The sequence below is a fragment of the Eublepharis macularius genome, chromosome 2 (assembly GCF_028583425.1).
Source record: "Eublepharis macularius isolate TG4126 chromosome 2, MPM_Emac_v1.0, whole genome shotgun sequence".
In the NCBI taxonomy this organism is placed as follows: domain Eukaryota; kingdom Metazoa; phylum Chordata; class Lepidosauria; order Squamata; family Eublepharidae; genus Eublepharis; species Eublepharis macularius.
In genome coordinates, this window is record NC_072791.1 from 150,877,686 (window position 1) to 150,897,547 (window position 19,862).

At 40.6% G+C, this 19,862-nt stretch overlaps 2 protein-coding genes across 2 annotated transcripts; both read left to right on the forward strand.

The window, feature by feature from the left end:
• The first annotated feature begins 384 nt into the window (after window positions 1-384).
• LOC129324149 (olfactory receptor 1019-like) lies at window positions 385-1,344 on the forward strand. Its single transcript, XM_054971180.1, has one exon. The coding sequence runs from the start codon at window positions 385-387 to the stop codon at window positions 1,342-1,344; it is 960 nt and encodes a 319-aa protein (XP_054827155.1).
• An 8,250-nt stretch (window positions 1,345-9,594) lies between these two features.
• LOC129323864 (olfactory receptor 1019-like) lies at window positions 9,595-10,560 on the forward strand. Its single transcript, XM_054970635.1, has one exon. The coding sequence runs from the start codon at window positions 9,595-9,597 to the stop codon at window positions 10,558-10,560; it is 966 nt and encodes a 321-aa protein (XP_054826610.1).
• Window positions 10,561-19,862: the final 9,302 nt, after the last annotated feature.

Below are 19,862 nucleotides of genomic sequence, written 5' to 3' on the forward strand. Positions count from 1 at the left end.
ATACAATACTGCTGGAAGGTCTACTTTAATATAATTTCAAATTAGATATTATATATTCTAAAATTTAACTGCAATAATAATATTACTTTCAGAACAATCCCAATGACCCCCAATTTTTTCAAGAAAGAAATAGTATGCAGATAATATGTATTGTAATACATTATATTTTCACTTAACTGTTCTTAAAGTACTGTAGGGTGACTCTAGCAGAGTGGAGTTTTGTGATGTAAATGACCTTTGTTTTTCAGAATTTTTCTCACATAAAAGCCACACTGGATGAAACTCTAAAGAACATAATTCTCCATTCATTACTTTACAGAGAAGAATCAGTGAGAAATTTGACAAGCAGTTTAAACTGTGAACCCAGTATTCATCATGAGTGATATGCATAAAGGAAATAACTCTGGTATAACTGAGTTCATTCTTCTGGGATTCACAGATAAACCTGAAATGCAGCTACCTCTTTTTGTACTGTTCCTCTTTATTTATATCATTACCATAATATGGAATCTTGGGATGATTTTGCTGATATGTGCTGAACCCACGCTTCAGAATCCTATGTATTTTTTCTTAGGTAATTTGTCCTTTGTTGACCTTTGCTACTCTTCAGTCATTACCCCCAAAATGTTGGCTAACCTTTCAAATGACAGTAAAATGATTTCATTCAATGCCTGTGCTCTGCAGCTATATTTATTTGGGTTCTTTGCAGATGTAGAATGTATTTTACTAGCCGTGATGGCCTATGACCGCTATGTGGCTATCTGCAATCCATTACTGTATACAGTTGTGATATCCAAGAAGGTCTGCAAACACCTGATAGCTGTAGCATACTTTATAGGCACAGTGGATGCAATTGTACACACCTCCTGTACATTCCAACTAACATTCTGCAATTCTAATGTCATCAATCATTTTTTTTGTGATGTGCCACCTCTGCTAGAACTCTCCTGCTCTGACACCTATATCAATGAGATTGTGACGTTTGTCTTTGTTGGCTACATTGAAGCAGGCAGCATTGGAATGATTCTTGTTTCCTATGTTTACATTGTAATCACAGTCCTGAGAATGCACTCTACTGAAAGCAGGTTTAAAGCCTTTTCTACCTGTGCCTCCCACCTGTCAGCTGTTGGAATATTCCATGGGACAATACTTTTCATGTATTTTCGACCCAGTTCCAGCTACTCAATGGAACAAGACAAGTGGGCCTCCGTGATCTATACAGTAGTAATCCCCATGCTCAACCCTCTGATCTACAGTCTTAGGAACAAAGATGTGAAACAAGCCCTGGCAAAGGCACTTGGTAACATAGGGCTTTTGAAAAGGAATGATATTGCCTCACAGTAGCCACTGGCACCTAAAAATGAGAAGAGGATGTGAGGAAAATGTATAGATGTACATAATGTTTCTAAAATATGTTTCAGCGAACCCTCTCAAAAATGCATCAAAGTATCCTTTATTTTAAGATCAGTAATGGCATATATGCTTTCTTAAAGTCAATGTCCCAACAATTCAAGCCCTCAAAAAGCCATGTAGTGGCACATCAGGGGGAAATTGCAGAGGAAATGATGACTCGCCACATGAAAGTAGCTGCAGACAGTTACATCAATCAAAAATGACATTAATCGGTTGTAAATAAATGCTCCATTTAAAAATCCTATGCTTCAGTTTTTGTCTATATCATCCTTAATAACATCAAGGGCTGCCAATCTGTTCAAATCAGCAAGGTTTTCATGCATGTGCAGTTTTCAAAAATATAACCCACTGCAAATCTTTTTGGTAGGTGTTCAAGTCTTCTGGTTCTCAAACAAACCGACTGGGTGATTGGCTCACATCCAATTATTACAGAGTAATAATTATTCATTAACTATAATGAGCCACCATGGTATTGGATCAATATGTTACATGAGAAGCTGAGACCCATAGTATAGCCAGAAGAAGGAGAAATCTTAATTTGGTTTAATCCAAGAGTAGAACTCAAACAATCAGTTCATCATTTATGTGACCCTGAGAGGCATCAAAGCCTATAAGGATCCCAACCTTGGGAGAAGTTACCACAACCTGGCTCTGCCCCCCCCCATAGTGCTACCTGTGTTTCAGCTGTTTGATTTCCCCATCATCTCAAATGCACAAATAGCTCTTATCGTCTTTATTAACATAGGATCATTTCTATCTATCTATCTATCTATCTATCTATCTATCTATCTATCTATCTATCTATCTATCTATCTCTTTCTTTCTTTCTTTCTTTCTTTCTTATCACTTCTCCTCACAGTGATGACTGTGATCAACTATTCAAGTGGCCTAATGGAGATAAAGGAGACAGATCAGTGCCATGGTGAATCTTTCTGGCCAACCTGCATCTTACCACCACGAGACCTCCATTCCAGACCAGTCCAGTACCTTTCCCTATGACTTTTTCTGATAACAATTTCTCCCTTCACATTCCCCCAACACATCCCCCCTTCCCTTCAATGGAGTTCATTAAACAAATGTTTCCAAGGTGATATGTAGGGAAGTGGTCAGTTCTCCTGCCCTTGCAAGAACCCAATTCACAGGGACACAATGCTGTTGCGTGGGTAGCACGGCAAAAAAACCCAAAACATGTACTCATGCAAACATTCCCCCTTATTATAATTAGGTGGTATAATGTAACGGCCCTGTCCCCCTTGGGACCCAATTTGTAGGATAAAATGTCATAAAGGAAAACAAGAAGCTGCTGGCCCAGTGCCTGCCTGCCTGATACTTCCACTGCATGATAAAAACCAAAACAAACACACAAACTTTTCAGTGGGAGGGAGTTCATTATAACTTGGTTTCCCAGATTTGTTTCACCATTCTGGAAGCCCCTTTAATAAAATGAAACAGAGATTTCATGGTGTATTTTTCAACTTGTTTTTTTTTTCATTCTGCACACCCCTAGTAATTATTTCAGGGCTGACCAATCTGGCATATACTTGGATCCTAATTTGGCACAGCACTCCAATTAGAAAGGAAAAATGAAACAGAGAGAGAATCTCAAAAAGAAATAATTTTTATTCCCCTAGCAAGATATAAGGCTAGAAAGATGAAATACAAAAGAGAGCAAAAACATAAAGCAACATTGCAATACCATGCAATCCTTCTTACTCTTGGTCATTGCCTATAGTTACCAGCCTGTAACCAGCAACCCCTAGAGAGCTTTCTATGAGCATTTTTGCACAACCAAACGTTTTTTTAAAGCCGAACACCAAACTGATTGCAATTGTTTTTTGTAAATTATCATAGTGTGGGCCACAATGTCCAGCAGGGATACATTTCCTCTGCCTGTTATGGGAACATCATCCCTCCCTTCACTAGTGTTAAAGTGTGCTCATTTGTTTCCAAAATATTTCATTCTGATTTTTGACATAAATGTGGGTGGATGGGGGATTTACTGTCCTTTATCTGGGACACAAGTCTACCTGCCTATTTGTTTCTTTTGCTTGTTGATGTACTTCATGTCTTGTTGACTATTTTGTGTGTGCTACTTGGCTTGCTTGCTGACTTCACCTGCCTTGGTGCTTCTACAATTCCTATTGAATACCTGCATTGTTACTATGGTTGCTAACCTCAATGTGGGGCCAGGAGATCTCCTAGAATTACAACTAATCTCCAGATGACAGAGACCAGTTTCCCAGGACAAAGTGGCTGCTTTGGATGGTGACTCTATGGCATTATATTCCACTAAGGTCCTTGCCCTTTCCAAACTCCACCCTCCCCAGGCTCCATCCCCAAAATTTCCAGGAATTTTCCAAACCAGAATAGGCAGCCTTCATTGATGTTAGCTGAGTGCCAAAAATACAGTGGTGGCTATGCAGTACTGGTTTTAAAGGTGAAAAAGAGTTTATTTAGGAAGTACATTGTTGATAGTAAAGAGGAGAGATAGAGACAGTGTCTAGCTGTCTAGTCTAGGAGAGAGAGAGTTCTGTGTGGAGAGAGAAGGAGGATATTACCCCTGTTAAAGGCACTGAATTTGGTGCCTTTTTGGTGTCCCTCTTAGCCAATCACAATGAAAAAGACACTCTCGGAGTCCTGTTGAATTGAAGCAAAACTGATTGTTTAATTAAGCAATGGATGAGCTCCCTTTACACGGGAAGTAAAGGGTTCCCTCGTGCCCAGTGCTCATCAAAGCTACAATAGAAGTGCAAAGCAATTAATACCTTCAAGTTAATTATAATATTAGTTATCTTATTGGCTCGCAGAATGCAGAGGTCCCCCATTGGCATAGAAAGAGGACCTCCTGTCTTGACACAAGTGTCTAGGGTTAGTTTGATTGGAAGAAACAAGCTTAGGTCAGCCACATAAATGGAGAATTTGCAAGACTGCAATTTCCTTATCTGTCCTTGGGCCTGTTCCTCTCGGAAGAACATCTTCCCCCTTCTCTTACCCATCTCCTCTCGTGGGCCTACTTCTGCCCCCTCCTTTTTGCCAATGTTACTTTTGACGGCACCCTGAAGTCTCCTCTTGGCAACCTTGGGGCTTTCAGAGAGCTGAGATCTGTGGGTGGAAAAGAATGTTCCCCCACTTCTGCAGTTTCTCTCCCAGCCTTGAGAGAGATGCTTCTAAAACTGGCTGACCTAGTTTGCTACATTAATCAGTTCTTACAAAGAGCTCTTTTGTATTAAATCCTATTAGAATCATATAGAATAATATGACATTTGTGTGACATTTCTACAGGTGCATCTCTACATCATGTTGCAAGCATATACTGTTTAGTTCTCAGTTCTTACAGAGTTTGGCATATTTAACATACATTCTTCTTTTTGGTCCTCTGTTCCAAGTGTCATATTCTTGCAGGTTGCATTACAAATACTACAATGGCTCCTGAGCATAGAAAAAGTGCATATAATACTGAAAGGCACAGAAGTGGTATATAAAATCCCTTTCTTCAAATCCATATTCCTTACCCCCACTAAAGCCCATTTGGAGACAAGGAAATTACACTTAACAGAAAAGTGAGGCCCTGTCCTCCCTCACATTCCTATCTGACTAACCCTTGCTGTCCCCTGTAGTGTAGGGTCTTCTTCTCTTCATCTTTGTACACCCAATGCTGCTACTTCCAACAATTGATACCTATCACTGTAGAACAATCAGTCCAATCAGTTTAAAGATGAAGTGACCAATGATTTTGAAAAGCTTGTCCTTGGACCCATCTCAGTGGCAACTATCCATCAGATTGGTGGCAAGAAAACCCACAAAGAACAGGTAGAAGTAAAAGATGGTGGTTCAGGAACTATTAAATGAGAAAATGCTGCAGAACTGAAATATGCAACTCAATATCCAAATTTAAAAACAATATGGTAAGGAATACTGGATAATGTTTGTGGAGAAATACCCTCTACCCTATAAGATCACATTTATATTTCAATAATTGGGTTTACACTGTATCCATGTTACAAGAGCCTCACTGCCAGTAAGGAACCAGGGGAAAATGTCAGAGGATGAGTTATCCATTCCCAGGCACAGGGCACTTCAGTGCTTACAGATGCAAATGGATCCAGCCAACATAGGACAAAAGGTTCACCAACACACATTTCAGATGGATTGTCACAGCTAAGTGTCAGAGACTGGAAGAAACCAAAAGACAAGACTAAATTTCTTCTTGATTGGTAACCAATGGAGTGATTGCAGAATGAGTGTGGCATCCATGTTTTATCTGGCACCCAATAGTAAACAATCTGTGGCATTCTGTACCAGCTGGAGTTTCCAAGTTGACTTGAAGGGCAGACCCTTGTAGACAGCATTACAATGCTCCATGTAACCATATTATGAATCCAAGCGGCCAGATCAGCTGTGTCAAGGTAGGAAGCTATCTCCTAAGCTGTAAATGGAAGAATACATTTTTTGCAGATGCATGAACTTGCCTCATAGAGTACACCAGCCATGACTAAATCTCCTGCCCAAATACTCCATTTATACAACTGTTTATGTCCCAGATTTCCTTTTTCATCTTTGTATAGGACATCCACAGAGTAATAGTTTGGCAGTTGCTAAATCCTTTTCTCTCAACATTCATTCCCTGTCTTCATAATAGAATAATATCTAATAGACTAATAGTATTTAAGACTTTTCTGCTGCAATATCAGCCTAAAAATAATTTTCTATTAATCTTTGGTGAAGGTGGGGAATACAAAGGGTAGGAAGAGGTGTATGTGAGGCACTTAGAAGGAGTAAGAGTGAGTAGGGCTTGGGGAACAGCAGATGGAGTTTCTTCAAAAGACATGTGTTTTGGTAGCCAGCCCTCATTTTATCAGTCTTCCTGCCATCTCTAGAACTATTTTCAAGGTCTTAATCAGGATTAGACATGGGCACAAACGGGGGGAAAAAAGAACAAGCTGTACATTGCTCATTGCCATCCACGAACAACTAACAACTAACAACAAACAGTAACGAACATGACCCTGTTCACAAACATGTTCATTGTTTGTTATTCCTGGCCCCTTAAAGATCCCTTTAAACTATTAGCTGGCAGGGGGCAGGGGGAATTCCCCCCTGCCGCCTGCCAGCTGATAGTTTAAAGGGCCCTTTCCTGCCATGTGCAAGGGGCAGGGCCCTTTAAACACCCCACAAACTGACCTTCCCAATGTCCAATGCCCACCAAATTTGCAGGGGACATAGTCCTCACTGTCCTTCGAAGATCCTCCAAGTTTCAGAGAGATTGCACCCCGGGAAAGGCATGACACATGGGTCTCCCCCTTTGTTGTCATTTTCTCTTCACAGTGGCAAAAATGGGACTCTCTGCTGGAAGTACTTTGAAGGTTTAAAGCCAGAAGGAAAGCCAGAAGGAGTTCAGACAGAGTTCAGTCCCTGCTATTGCCAGGGGAATTAATTGAAAGGCCCCAGACTGTCTGGCTTGATGAATGGCTGACAAAGGCAACAAATGAGGCTTGCAGTGACCACTTGTTCGTTTAGAATGGAGCCTCATGAACGGCTTGTTTGGAACAGACAAACGGGCTGTTCATGGGTTTTTTCCATTCGTAATGCTGTTTGTGCCCATGTCTAATCAGAATCCATCACATGTGACAGCATCTCCCAAGTTCCCAACATATCATGTCTCATCTAGAGACAGTTGGCATGAAATTCTAGAGGACCTGCACAACAGATTTTTTTTGTTTTTGACCTGGATTGATTGATGCACAGGATATCATCATTGATGAAACCCATAGAGACATATATGTGGAAAGGACACTGAGCTAACTTTTAGCAAATAGAAAGTGCTTAATGTCTGCTAGATGCAAGCATTACCCAGTTAATGTCTGCTACATGCAAGCATTACCCTTTGTTTTAAAAAACAAAGCAGAAAAGTTAATTGCTAATACACAAAACAATGCTGATTACTTCGAGGATCTGGGTATTCAAGTACACCAGGGATTATGTCCTAGGAGATAGCAAGAGGTGTTTAAGATTTCTTCCTCTGCTTACAAACTCTGAAATCACAGGAGGAAGCGCTGTCTGTATTCCAGGTAAGACTCCTAATTCAGAAAAAATGTTTGCCACATAGGTGTGTACTAAGTGCTGGACATGCATGTTTTCCAACCATAAATAATATTTTTGCAATGACTACACTATTGTTCTCTATGTGAGATTTGTTATTGAAAAGCATAGCTACATTAGGATCACAAGCCAGCTTTATTCCTGGCTCTGCTGAGTCCATATCAGTTCACAATTCCAAAGTGATACCGTTTCTTAAGACCAAATTCCACAAAGATCTTGCAGCAGAAAATAATACAAACATAATCCATCCTAGGATCAAGATCTTATATCGCTCGCTTATACAGCAAATTTGTTCAGACTAAAAATGCACAGCTTAAATTATCAGAACCAAACCTTCTGCCCATTTTTTCTTATTCTTTCACTGGCTGCAGCCTTTAAAAGTTCTATAAATAAATACCGTTTAATGTTTTTATTATGTTTTATTTTGTCAGGTGCCTTGGTCAGGTTCCCTGGAGAGGTGGCATAAAAATTCTCTAAACAAATACATTTTATTCTTAGGAAATCCTGCTACATTTGTCATTAGTTTCACATAGCAATATACATCCTTTATGTCTAACATAGATGATTAAAACAAAGGGCGATTCTTTTCGACTCCTGTCAGGGAAAAGGCAAACAGAAATTCCACAGGCATCTAATGTCCTGAATACAGCACTCATCATGAATAAAAACTGATAAAACACTTCAAAATATTCGTGCTGGTTTATGCTATCATGTAATATGGAATCTCGGGTGATTGTGTTAATCTACACTGATTCCCAGATTCTCAACCCCATGTATTTTGTTTCTGGGCAATTTTTCCTCTGTTGACCTCAGCTGCACTGCAGCTGCTGCCCTGCAAATGTTGGCTGTCTTTCCTGACAGTAAAAGAATTTCATATAACACTTGTGCTAAACTGCACTTTGTAGTCAGCTCCTTTGAAGCTTATGGCTATCTGCAATCCTTAGAATTCCGTAAAAGTCAAGAGATGCTACTGTCCAAATAAAAAATTGTTAGGATTTTGATCAAGATTTCAATCTTGATCAAAATCCTAACAATTTTTTATTTGGACAGTAGCATCTCTTGACTTTGGGTGACTCCAGAGCCAATGACATGAATCCATCCTTAGATAGCTCTTCTGTTAAAGTAGGACTTTACATTAGTGGAGTGGTAGGGTGGTAGTAGGATCCACACTAACATAACTCTATTATTTTCTTTCATATTTCAAAACTTACTAACATTCTTTGCAACTGTGTTTGCCTTGGTCTTCTCTTTGGAACCACCATGAGCCATGGTTTACCAGTTACCATTATCGGTACATATTGTTTATCTGACTTCTGATTCACTTATTGTCACTTGATCATTGGGCTACTGTCTGCTTATACTTCTTAGGAATTAAAGCTGACCCAGTCCAGAAATATTCCCATACACACATGGCAACCAGGCTGGTTTTCCTCTGTAACATAGTATCTTGGACTCCTACTGGCCATATGTAATGTTCTCAGCTGTACTGTGTTGCTGTGTTGTCATGTGCAGTCCTGCACATGCAGATGAGCCCTTGATTGCTCACCCTTTTGATGCTCTGGAATTTGTAGCTCAAAAAAGTGTGTGGCAGGAACCAAGCAGCTCATACATGTGTGAAAAGATCAATATTGATGGAGAATTATTGCATGATCTCACAATTACATGATACACATGTTGCACAAGCCTTCTCAGTTTGTACTGAACCATGTATAATAATGATATGGGGTATTAATTTAAATTAGATATTATGTAGTCTAAAATTTAACAATAATAATACTACTTTCAGGGTGTTCAACGCACTCCATTATATTTCAGGAGGTACTATCCAAACATTGAATTGTAATCAATACAATGTTTGTAGTAACTATACATATTTAGTATAGTTGTACATGTATTACTAGATAATATTAATGCAATAGGGTTTTATGATAAAAAGTATTGCTTATTCAAAAATTTTCTCACATAAAAGCTACAGTGGATGAAATCTAAAGAACATAATTCTTTATTCCTACCCTTGCCAAGGAAACGTCAGAAAAAAATTCTACCAGGAAACAAAAACAGGGAACCCAGTATTCTTCGAGGATGGTAATGGATAAAGAAAATCACTCTGCTATAAATGAGTTCATTCTTCTGGGAATCACAGATCATCCACAAATGCAGCTCCCTCTTTTTGTGGTGTTCCTATTTGTTTACGTTATCACTGTAATATGTAATCTTGGAATGATTGTGTTAATCTGTGCTGAATCAGAGCTTCACAACCCCATGTATTTTTTCTTGGGTAATTTATCTTTCATTGATCTTTGCTACTCCTCAGTCATTACCCCCAAAATGTTGGCTGATTTATTTGCTGAAAGTAAAAAGATTTCATACAATGCTTGTGCTGTACAGCTATATTTATTTAGCTTCTTTGCAGATATGGAGGGCATTTTGCTAGCTGTGATGGCCTATGACCGCTATGTGGCTATCTGCAATCCATTGCTTTATACAGTAATTATGTCCAAGAAGGTCTGCAGACATCTAATGATTGCAGCATACATTATAGGCACAGTGGATGCAATTGTACATACCACATCTACATTCCAACTAATATTCTGCGATTCTAATGTCATCAATCATTTTTTCTGTGATGTGCCACCTCTACTAGAGCTCTCCTGCTCTGACACCTCTATCAATGAGATTGTAATGTTCATCTTTATTGGTTATATTGAAGCAGGAAGCATTGGAATGACTCTTGTTTCCTATGTTTACATCTTGAACACAATCATGAGAATGCATTCTGCTGAAAGTAGGCGTAAAGCCTTTTCCACCTGTGCCTCTCACCTGACTGTTGTTGGGATATACCATGGGACAGTACTTTTCATGTATTTTCGGCCCAGCTCCAGCTACTCAATGGAACAAGACAAATGGGCCTCAGTGTTCTATATAGTAATAATCCCCATGCTCAACCCTCTGATCTACAGTCTCAGGAATAAAGATGTGAAGCAGGCTCTGACAAAAGCACTTGGTAACATAGGGCTTTTGAAAAGGAATGATATTGCTTCAAAATAGCCCTTTGTGCATAGAAAGAGCGCACGTTCAAAAATGTATAGCTGTACACTGTGTTTTTCAATGGTGTTTCAGAGAACTGTAGTTATTTCTCAAGAATATATCAAAGGATCTTCAATTTCAAAATCAGTAATGACACACATGCTTTCTTGAAAGCCATTACTAACCTTCTCCTGCTACAACCAGCTGCAAGGAAGCACAGGGCACATCCTGCAAAATCCTCTGGTCACAAAAAGCAGCTACAATCCCTGGCTAATACCCAGCCTGGATTGTGTGTCCTCTAGAACAGTTTACAGAATCCTCCATGATACAAAGCACTTCCATGGCTGCTCGTCCATGGTTCCTCCTGACCAGATATGAAGGTGAGAAAGGATCCACAGAGGTAGAGTGCTTGGAAATTGTTTTCTTGTTCTTTTCTTTGTATTCTTTGTTGTTGATTTCTGAATGATTATGTATTTTAAGAAGTGAGTGTATGCTGACCTGAGAGCTTTTGATTACAATATAATGTACAAATTAATTTGGACAAATAAATGAATAAAATAATTTATTATTCCTATTTTAAACTACCTGTGTAACGGTTTATGAGTCAGCAAATGTGCACTCATTCCAAGCTCTTTGCAATGATAAAAGTATTTGATTTGGGCACTTTTCTGTCCATTTCATATCAAGAATAGTATTGAACATATTATACTATGCCATAATCATGAAAGAGACCTTAAGTACTTTCACAAGATTTGCATTTGTTTATGGTTCTTTTATAGTTAAATGTAGAGACCACAACAGGGTGCTATTTGGATTTATAAAGGTTTTAGGATTTTAATTCTCTGATGAGAAAATACAAAGGTATCTCCCACATTGTTCCAAAGGCTCAGGACCAATAACAATATGTTAAAACACAGAATTGTTCAAATATTAACATGTACTCTCATACCAAGAGAATAGAAGAACATAAGAAGTACCCTGTCAGACAAGAGGTCCACCTATGCCAGCATCTCGTTTCTCACACTGGCTATCCAGTTTCCCTGAAGGACCAACAAACAGGCCAAGGCATTATCTGCCTCTGAGTGTGGAGGTTCCCTTTAGTCATCTAGTGATGGACCTAGCCTCCATGAATCCTTTTAGGACCATCTACACTACTGGTCATGTTACACCCACTGGAAGTGAATTCCACAATTTTAATTATCCACTGAGTAAAATAATATTTCTTTTAGTCCTTCTTGAATCTTATTTCCCACTAACTTCACTGGGTTTCTCTGAGTTCTAGTATTGTTGGGGGGGAGGGGTCTCCCTGTTCACTTTCTCCATCCCAACTTAACCAGATCTATCAAATGCCACCTAAAATATAATAATGTCCCAATAACAGAGGCTAATGAACAATGTCTGTGCTTCATATGGTTTTGCACAATGTCATTCTACAGCATTTATAACTGAAGTTACAGTCAATATTGACCCACATGACATAGTACTGTGTCCCATCTGGGGACTTAAAGCTTGAAGGCTAGCTATCGTCATGTTCACACTAACACAAACAAAGAAGGGGATGGCAGGCCGCTGGGAGAAAGAGTAGTCTATTCCATTGTATTAGCAAGAGATGGTGAGGGCAGAGAAGGAAACAAAAAGATATCAAATAGATACTGGTAGCCATTAAGGAACTTTCCCATACCTTTTTTCCCCTAGGATTTGAGTCCCCCCACAGGTACACCAGTTTATAACAAGTCCATAGGATAGACCCAAACATAGTAACCAGAGCTGATACCTCCAGGACTCTCCTTTGTCAGGTAGCATGCTTTTTAGACCTCCTGATTTCTCAGGCCTCTGCTCACTCTTGTAGCAGAGACAAAGCATAATGCCGAGATGGAGGGAAAGGTTTGAGAAGCTAAAAAGGACATGGGATGTCAGGAGAAGAAACATGCAAGCCCATTAACTAGGAACAGAGCAAAGGCTGAGAGAGTAGGAGCACTGGCAAGAGAGAGAGAAGAGGAGAAGACGACAGAAGTTATACTCTGCTTGTCTTCAAAAGCAAGCATAGCCTTGTATCAGCGACAGAATAAGGGGGGGAAACTTGCTCAAAATGTCAGGGCCAGACAACTCCTGTTTTTACACTAAATTTTCCTTTGTATCCACAGAGGTAAAATGAAATTTAAGGTACTGGTGTAACTGTGAAGGGGATGCTAATGAGAAACAAAATTAGGTTATAATAATAATAACAATAACAACATTCAATTTATATACCGCCCTTCAGGACAACTTTAATGCCTACTCAGAGTGGTTTACAAAGTTTGTCATTATAATCCCCACAACAAACACCCTGTGAGGTGGGTGGGGCTGAGAGAGCTCCAGAGAACTGACAAGCCCAAGGTCACCCAGCTGGCTTCAAGTGGAGGAGTGGAGAATCAAACCCGGCTCTCCAGATTAGAGTCCCGCGCTCTTAATCACTACACCAAACGGGCTCTCATCATCAATATACCTAATTATCAACATGGACAAATCTGTGGATACTTAAATCCAGAGACTAGAGCCATAAACAGATAAGACGTATCTTTATACAAACCTGAGAAATTCCCCAGGTTTTCAAAAAAATCTGAAACCTTAAAAAATGAGTTAAACACCCTCACCCATAATAGAAGCTGCACCTGTAGCTTTAAGAAACAAAGTAGCTACAATAGTATTGCCAGCTTCCCAGCCTTGGTGTCTGTCAGTAAAAGTCAGGGGGATGGGGAGGGGAAACAGCACTTTCCAGGGTTGATTTGTCCTTTGAAGGAGGACTCATCAGATTAGCATATGAGAGACCCAGTTTCAAATCCATCCTCTGACATGGTGCTCCCTGGGTGGCCTTTGGCTAGTCACTCTCAGCGTAACCTACTTCACAGAGTTGTTATGAACATAAAATAGAGGAAAGTAGAATGATATAAGCTGCTTTGGGTTCCCATTTTTAGAATCATAGAATCAAGGAATCATAAGGTTGGAAGGAACCTCAAGGGTCATCTAGTCAACCCCACTGCACAATGCAGGAAATTCATAACTACCTCCCCTTCCCCCCGCCCAAACCCAGTCACCCTTGCTCCATGCCTAGAAGATGGCAAAACACTATCAGATTCCTAGCTGAACTGGCCTGAGGAAAATTGCTACCTGACCCAAAGATGGTGATTGGCATTACTTTGGGCATGTAAGAAAGGACCACAAGAACTAAGCACTGATGTAACCCTTCCTGCCCTCCCTTTCATGATCTGCCTAGGTTCACAGAATCAGCATTGCTGTCAAATGGCCATCTAGCCTCTACTTAAAAACCTCCAAAGAAGGAGAGCTCACCACCTCCCAAGGAAGCCTGTTCCACTGAGGGACTGCTCTAACTGTCAGGAAGTTATTCCTAATGTTTAGCCGAAAACTCTTTTGATTTAATTTCAATCCATTGGTTCTCGTCCAACCTCCTGGGGCAATGGAAACAACTCCACGCAATCCTCTATATGATAGCCCTTCAAGTACTTGAAGATGGTTATCATTAGAGATGGGCACGAACCGCATTACGAACTTAAAAAACCCACGTAATTGGCAATCGTGCGATTGCGATCCAATGGTTCGTGATTGTCCACGGCAAATGAACCAGCGTTCGGGAGAGGCCTGGTTCGGTGCATTTGGCCGTGGCTCGGGAAGCCAGACTGTCAGGAGCCATCAATCAATTCCCCTGGCAATGGAGCCGGGGGAATGCCTGAACTCTGTCTGTGCTCCTTCTGTTGCCCTGGAAACTCGAATGGAAGCCCAGCTTACCTTGATTGGCAGGTCTTCCTTCCAACCATGGAGCTGCAAAGCAGTTACAAGTTAGGAGAAGACACCCGGGGGAGGGAGGGGGAGAGGGGGTTCTGTAGCCATGGGCACTCCAATCTCATCCCTGCAAACCCTGATAGGCAGCTCTAATGGCCAAACACAGACCTCCTGCATTTCTCAATGAGTCCTCAGCTTATAAATAGCAATGGGCTCCCAGGCTGGGTTTCACTTTCAGCTAGCAGTGGAGTGTGACAGAGCTGCTGCTTGCTACTTGCTAGCCTTTGGGGAGAGACAGAGAAAGTATAATTGAGCTTGGATTTTTGTGGGACTTTCCTGGGGGCCTCGGATTGGACAGGGTATAACTCCAAGATCCCTATTGCAATCTTGACCAAACTTGGGTGCTGGTTGGAGGAGAGGCTGCTACACAATCCCTGTGAATATGGGCTTTCTAAGTGCAAAGGGAGCCGTTCTGAGCACCACGAACCGCGAACCGGTTCAGCAATGGGAAATGTCCGTTGTGGTTTGCGACTTCGGGATCATCATTGGCACCGAACCACGAACCGCAGAGTTGTTAAATTTTTTGGGTTCATGCCCATGTCTAGTTATCATATCACCACTCAGTCATGTCCTCTCCAGGCTAAACATACTTAGTTCCTTCAACCTTTCCTCATAGGACTTGGTCTCCAGACCCCTCATCATCTTCGTTGCCCTCCTCTGCACTCACTCCACCTTGTCTATATCCTTCTTAAATTGTGATGCCCAAAACTGAACACAATACTCTAGGTGAGGTCTAATCAGAGAAGAGTAGAATGATACCGTCACTTTGTGTTATCTGGATGCTATACTTCTGCTGATTCAGCCTAAAATCGCATTTGCTTTTTTAGCTATCACATCACACTGCTGACTCATGTTCAGTGTATGGTCTACTAAGACTCCTAGATCCTTTTCGCACATACTACTGCCAAGACAAGTCTGACCCATCCTATAATTATGCATTTGATTTTTCCTACCTAAATGCAGAAACTTTACATTTTTCCTTGTTGGAATTCATTTTGTTTTAGCCCAGTTTTCCAGTCTGTCAAGATCATTCTATAGCCTTACTCTGTCTTTGACCATATTTGCTACCCCTTCCAATTTAGTATCATCTGCAAATTTAATAAGCATTCCCTCTATTCCTTCATCCAAATCATTTATAAAAATATTGAACAGAGCATGTCCCAGGACCAATCCCTGAGAACTCCACTTGTCACTTTTCTCCAAGAGGACAAGTAACAATTAACAAGCACTCTTTGAGTACAATCTGTTAACCAATTACAGATCCACTTAACAGTAGTAGGATCCAAACCACACTTTACCAACTTGTCAACAAGGATATTAAGGCCTTATCAAAAAGCCTACAGTATTACCCTGACACAGCATGGTAATAACTTTCTCAAAAAAAGAGAGAAGGTTGGTCTGATAGAGAAACCCATGCTGGCTCTTAGTAATCACAGCCATCCTTTCTAAATGCTCAAGGACTGACTGATGATTTGTTCTAAAAAATTTCCAGGTATAGACGTCAAGCTGACAGGTCAGTAGTTACACAGATTCTCCTTTTTTTCTTTTTTGAAGATGGGGACAACTTTTGCCCACTTCCAATCTTCTGGCACCTCACCTGTTCTCTAAGAATTCTCAAAAATGATGGATCAGAAATTACACTTGCGAGTTCTTTTAGTACCCTTGGGTGCAGTTCATCTGGCCCTGAGGATTTAGTTTCATTTAAAGAAACTAGGTGTTTATGTACTACCCCTATGCCAAACTTATAATAATAGTAACAACAACAACATTTGATTTATATACCGCCCTTCAGGACAAAATGCCCACTCAGAGTGGTTTACAAAGTATGTCATTATTATCCCCACAACAAACACCCTTTGAGATGAGTGGGGCTGAGAGAGCTCCAGAGAACTGTGACGAGCCCAAGGTCAAGTAGAGGAGTGTGGAATCAAACCAGGCTCTCCAGATTCAAGTCCCATGCTGTCAAACTGGCTGTAACTCCCTTCCCCCATCATATGTTCTGTTATTGCCATGCTGAGCACCATTTCCTTCGCAGGAGACGACTGAGGAAAAGTAGGAATTGAGTAGCTCTTCTGACCTCTCTTCATTTTCTGTTACAATTTTACTTTCCTGTCCCTGCAATGGGCCTACCATGTCCTTGTTCTTTTTTTAACTTTCAGCATAAACAAAGAACCCTTTTTGGTTATTTTTAGCATCTCTTGCTCGCCTAAGCTCATACTGAGGTTTAGCTTTTCTAACACTCTCCCTACAAGCATTGGTTATTTGTTTATAGTTATCCTTGGTTATAAGGGCATCTTCTATTTCCTAAATGAGCATTTTTTTATTTCTCAATTCATTAGAAAGCAGTTTATGGAGCCACTGTGGCTTCTTTAAGCTCCTTCCATTTTTTTCTCGAATCGTTTGTGATTGTGCTTTCAATATTTTGCTTTTAAGAAACTCCCACCCCTCTTGAACTCCCTTCTCCTTAAGCATTTCTGACCATGGGATTCTACCCAGCATAGCTTTCAGTTTGTTAACATTTGCTTTCCTGAAGTCCAACTTATATGTCTGACTACGTACAGCTTTTCCCTTCCCCAGGACTGTATATTCCAAGATTTCATGGTCACTGCTACCCAGGGTGCCCACTACTTGCAGCTCATCAACCAGTTCTTCCCTGTTGGTGAGAATCAAGTCCAGGATAGCAGAACCCCTTGTTTCCCTCTCCACTTTCTGAAAAATGAAGTTGTCAGCAAGACAAGTCAGGAATTTATTAGACTTTCCATTTTTAGCTGAGTTAGACTTCCAACAGATATCCGGGTAATTGAAATCTCCCATGACCACTGTGTCCTGTCTCTTTGAGAACTTTGTAATTTGTTCTAGGAACACTTCATCCAAGTCTTCTGCCTGGCTTGGCAGTCTATAGCAGACCCCCACCATAATATCACTATTATTTCTTACTCCTTTTATTTTTACCCAGAGACTCTCAACTGAACTTCCATGTGCAGATACATCTAATTCCTCACAAGTATACACCTCCTTTGCATATAATGGTACTCCTCCCCCCCTTCCTTATCTGTCTATCCCTTCTAAACTGGACAGCCAGTTAGGTGTAGTGGTTAAGAACGCGAAACTCTAATCTGGAGAGCCAGGTTTAATTCCCCACTCCTCCACTTGAAGTCAGCTGGGTGACCTTGGGCTAGTCATGGCTCTCTGGAGCTCTCTCAGCCCCACCTCACAAGGTGTTTTGTTGTAGGGATAATAATGGCATACTTTGTAAACTGCTCTGAGTGGGTGTTAAGTCATCCTGAAGGGCAGTATATAAATCGAATGTTGTTGTTGTTGCTGTAAACAAGTTGTATCCCTCAATCCTAGTATTCCAATTGTGAGTGTCACTCCACCAAGTTTCAGTAATGCCTATTATGTCATAGTTCCCTTCCTGTATTAGGACTTCAAGTTCCTCCTGCTTGTTTCCCATACTCTGTGCATTAGTGTAGAGACATTGGAAACCATGAGTTATATACCATGAGGTTTTTGTTTCTGTGCTTACCTGCCAATTAATGTTTCCTAGCATATGTTCCACTCCCCACAAACCTTCAGTGTTCTCATCTCCCCAATGGGGACCCAAAGTGTCTTATATCGTCCTCTGCTTTTCCATTTTTATCCTCACAACAACCCTGTGAGGTAGTTTAAGCTGAAAGTGTGTGACTGGCCCAAGGTCACCCAGCAGATTTCCATGGCAGAGTGGGAATTTGAACCTGAGCTTCCTGGATCCTAATGCAGCACTCTAACTACTATACCATCCTGGCTGTCCTACATAGAGCATATTACAGTAATCTAACCAGAATGTGACCAGCTCATGGATCACCATGGCTAAATCACTCTTTTCAAGGAATGGCCATAGCTGGTGTATCATCTGAAGCTGATAAAGGCACTATGTGCCAATCTAAGCCTCCAACTGGAGGCTAGGATCCAGCAGTGTTCTCAAGCTAAGCGCCTTCTCTTTCATGGGCAGCTGAACCCCCTCCAGGACAGTCTGACTCATCACTCTTTGAATAGCTTTCTCATTGACTAATAGTACCTCAGTCATGTTTGAATAGAACTTCAGTTTATTGGCCCTCATCCATTCTATTACTTTATGAGGTATCTGTTCAGGATTTCTATAGATTCTGCTGTTAAATAGTAGTAGTGCTGGGTGTCATCTGCATACAGGTAGCACCTCACTCCAAATCCTTTTGTGATCTCCCAGCAGTTTAATGTAGAAATTAAGCAACATAAACACTATGGAGCCAAGTAGCAGTCCCACAGCACCATCTTCTGGAATCAGCCTGTCAAGTTTGAGTCACTCTACACATTACTTCTTTTACACGTTCTCCATGGAGTCAACCCATGCTCTGTGCAGACACATATCAACTTCAGGGATTGGCTTCTATAAAAAACACAAAGAGTTTAAATGTGCTTGGAAAGCTGCCACCAAGGGAAAGAGAGCTCCTGCCATTCTCTCAAGCTTTTTTATCTATGCAAAAGGAGTGTGGAAGGGAGACATTTTCTGCTGCTCCACATAGAAGTACTGTGTGCATGTGCAGCAGCCAAGTTCAATGAGCGATCAGGAAGATGGACAAGGTTCCATTAGTTAGGACAATCTAGCTGCCATAACTAAAATAATCTTCAGAACAATCATCACAAGTCATCACTTGTGACTTTTAGCTCCACTTGAGTATCCAAATTTTCATATTTCATCCAGGGCCAGCTATCCAGAAAGCCCATAGAGGAGAACTACAACAAATGTGTTATTCTTCTCCCTCAACTGCCCTACTGGATTTTTTAGTGGAAGCCAATGAAGGACAATTTATGATGAAGGATTTCATCATAGACTCATCAAGAGTTTTCTATTTTGGCAGAATTCATTAGAGTTCCCACTGATTGGTGCACTGCTTATCATTTATGGGAACCATCAAGGCACATGCATGGAAATAACACCATGCAGGCTGTACCTCAGTCAGAAAAGAAACCCTTGTTGTCTGTTACATACAAATAATTTACAATTTAAAATGTTAGAAAAACAAAGTAGGAAAGTTAATTCGTGGTACAAACAATATTTATCATCTCCAGTATCTGGTGTATTTAGGTTCATCGGGGATGATATCCCAGGGGATTCCAAAGAGTTTAAGAACTCTTCCCCTGGTTACTGATTCTGAATGTGGAAAAGAAACCATTCGCTCTACATCAGGTAAGTCTGCTAATTCAGAAAGAGAAATATTCACATAGGTGGGAACTTAAGTTTGGACTTGCATGTTCTTTGTACTATATATAACTTCTTCACAGTTAGTATACTGTGGTAGCCGATGTGAGATTTGTTCATATCCACATTAGAATCACGTTCCAGCTTGGATTTTGAATCGCAGTTGTTTCACAGTTTGAAAGAGTTGTACTTTCTCAGAACTTTCAAGAAAAAGCAATGCCCTCCCTACTAGTGACACTCTCCATCTCTCTGATATTCCCTGCCACAA

Bases quoted from the DNA above. Each gene is read 5' to 3' on its own strand.
- LOC129324149 (XM_054971180.1), top strand. From the start codon at position 385: ATGCATAAAGGAAATAACTCTGGTATAACTGAGTTCATTCTTCTGGGA.
- LOC129323864 (XM_054970635.1), top strand. From the start codon at position 9,595: ATGGTAATGGATAAAGAAAATCACTCTGCTATAAATGAGTTCATTCTT.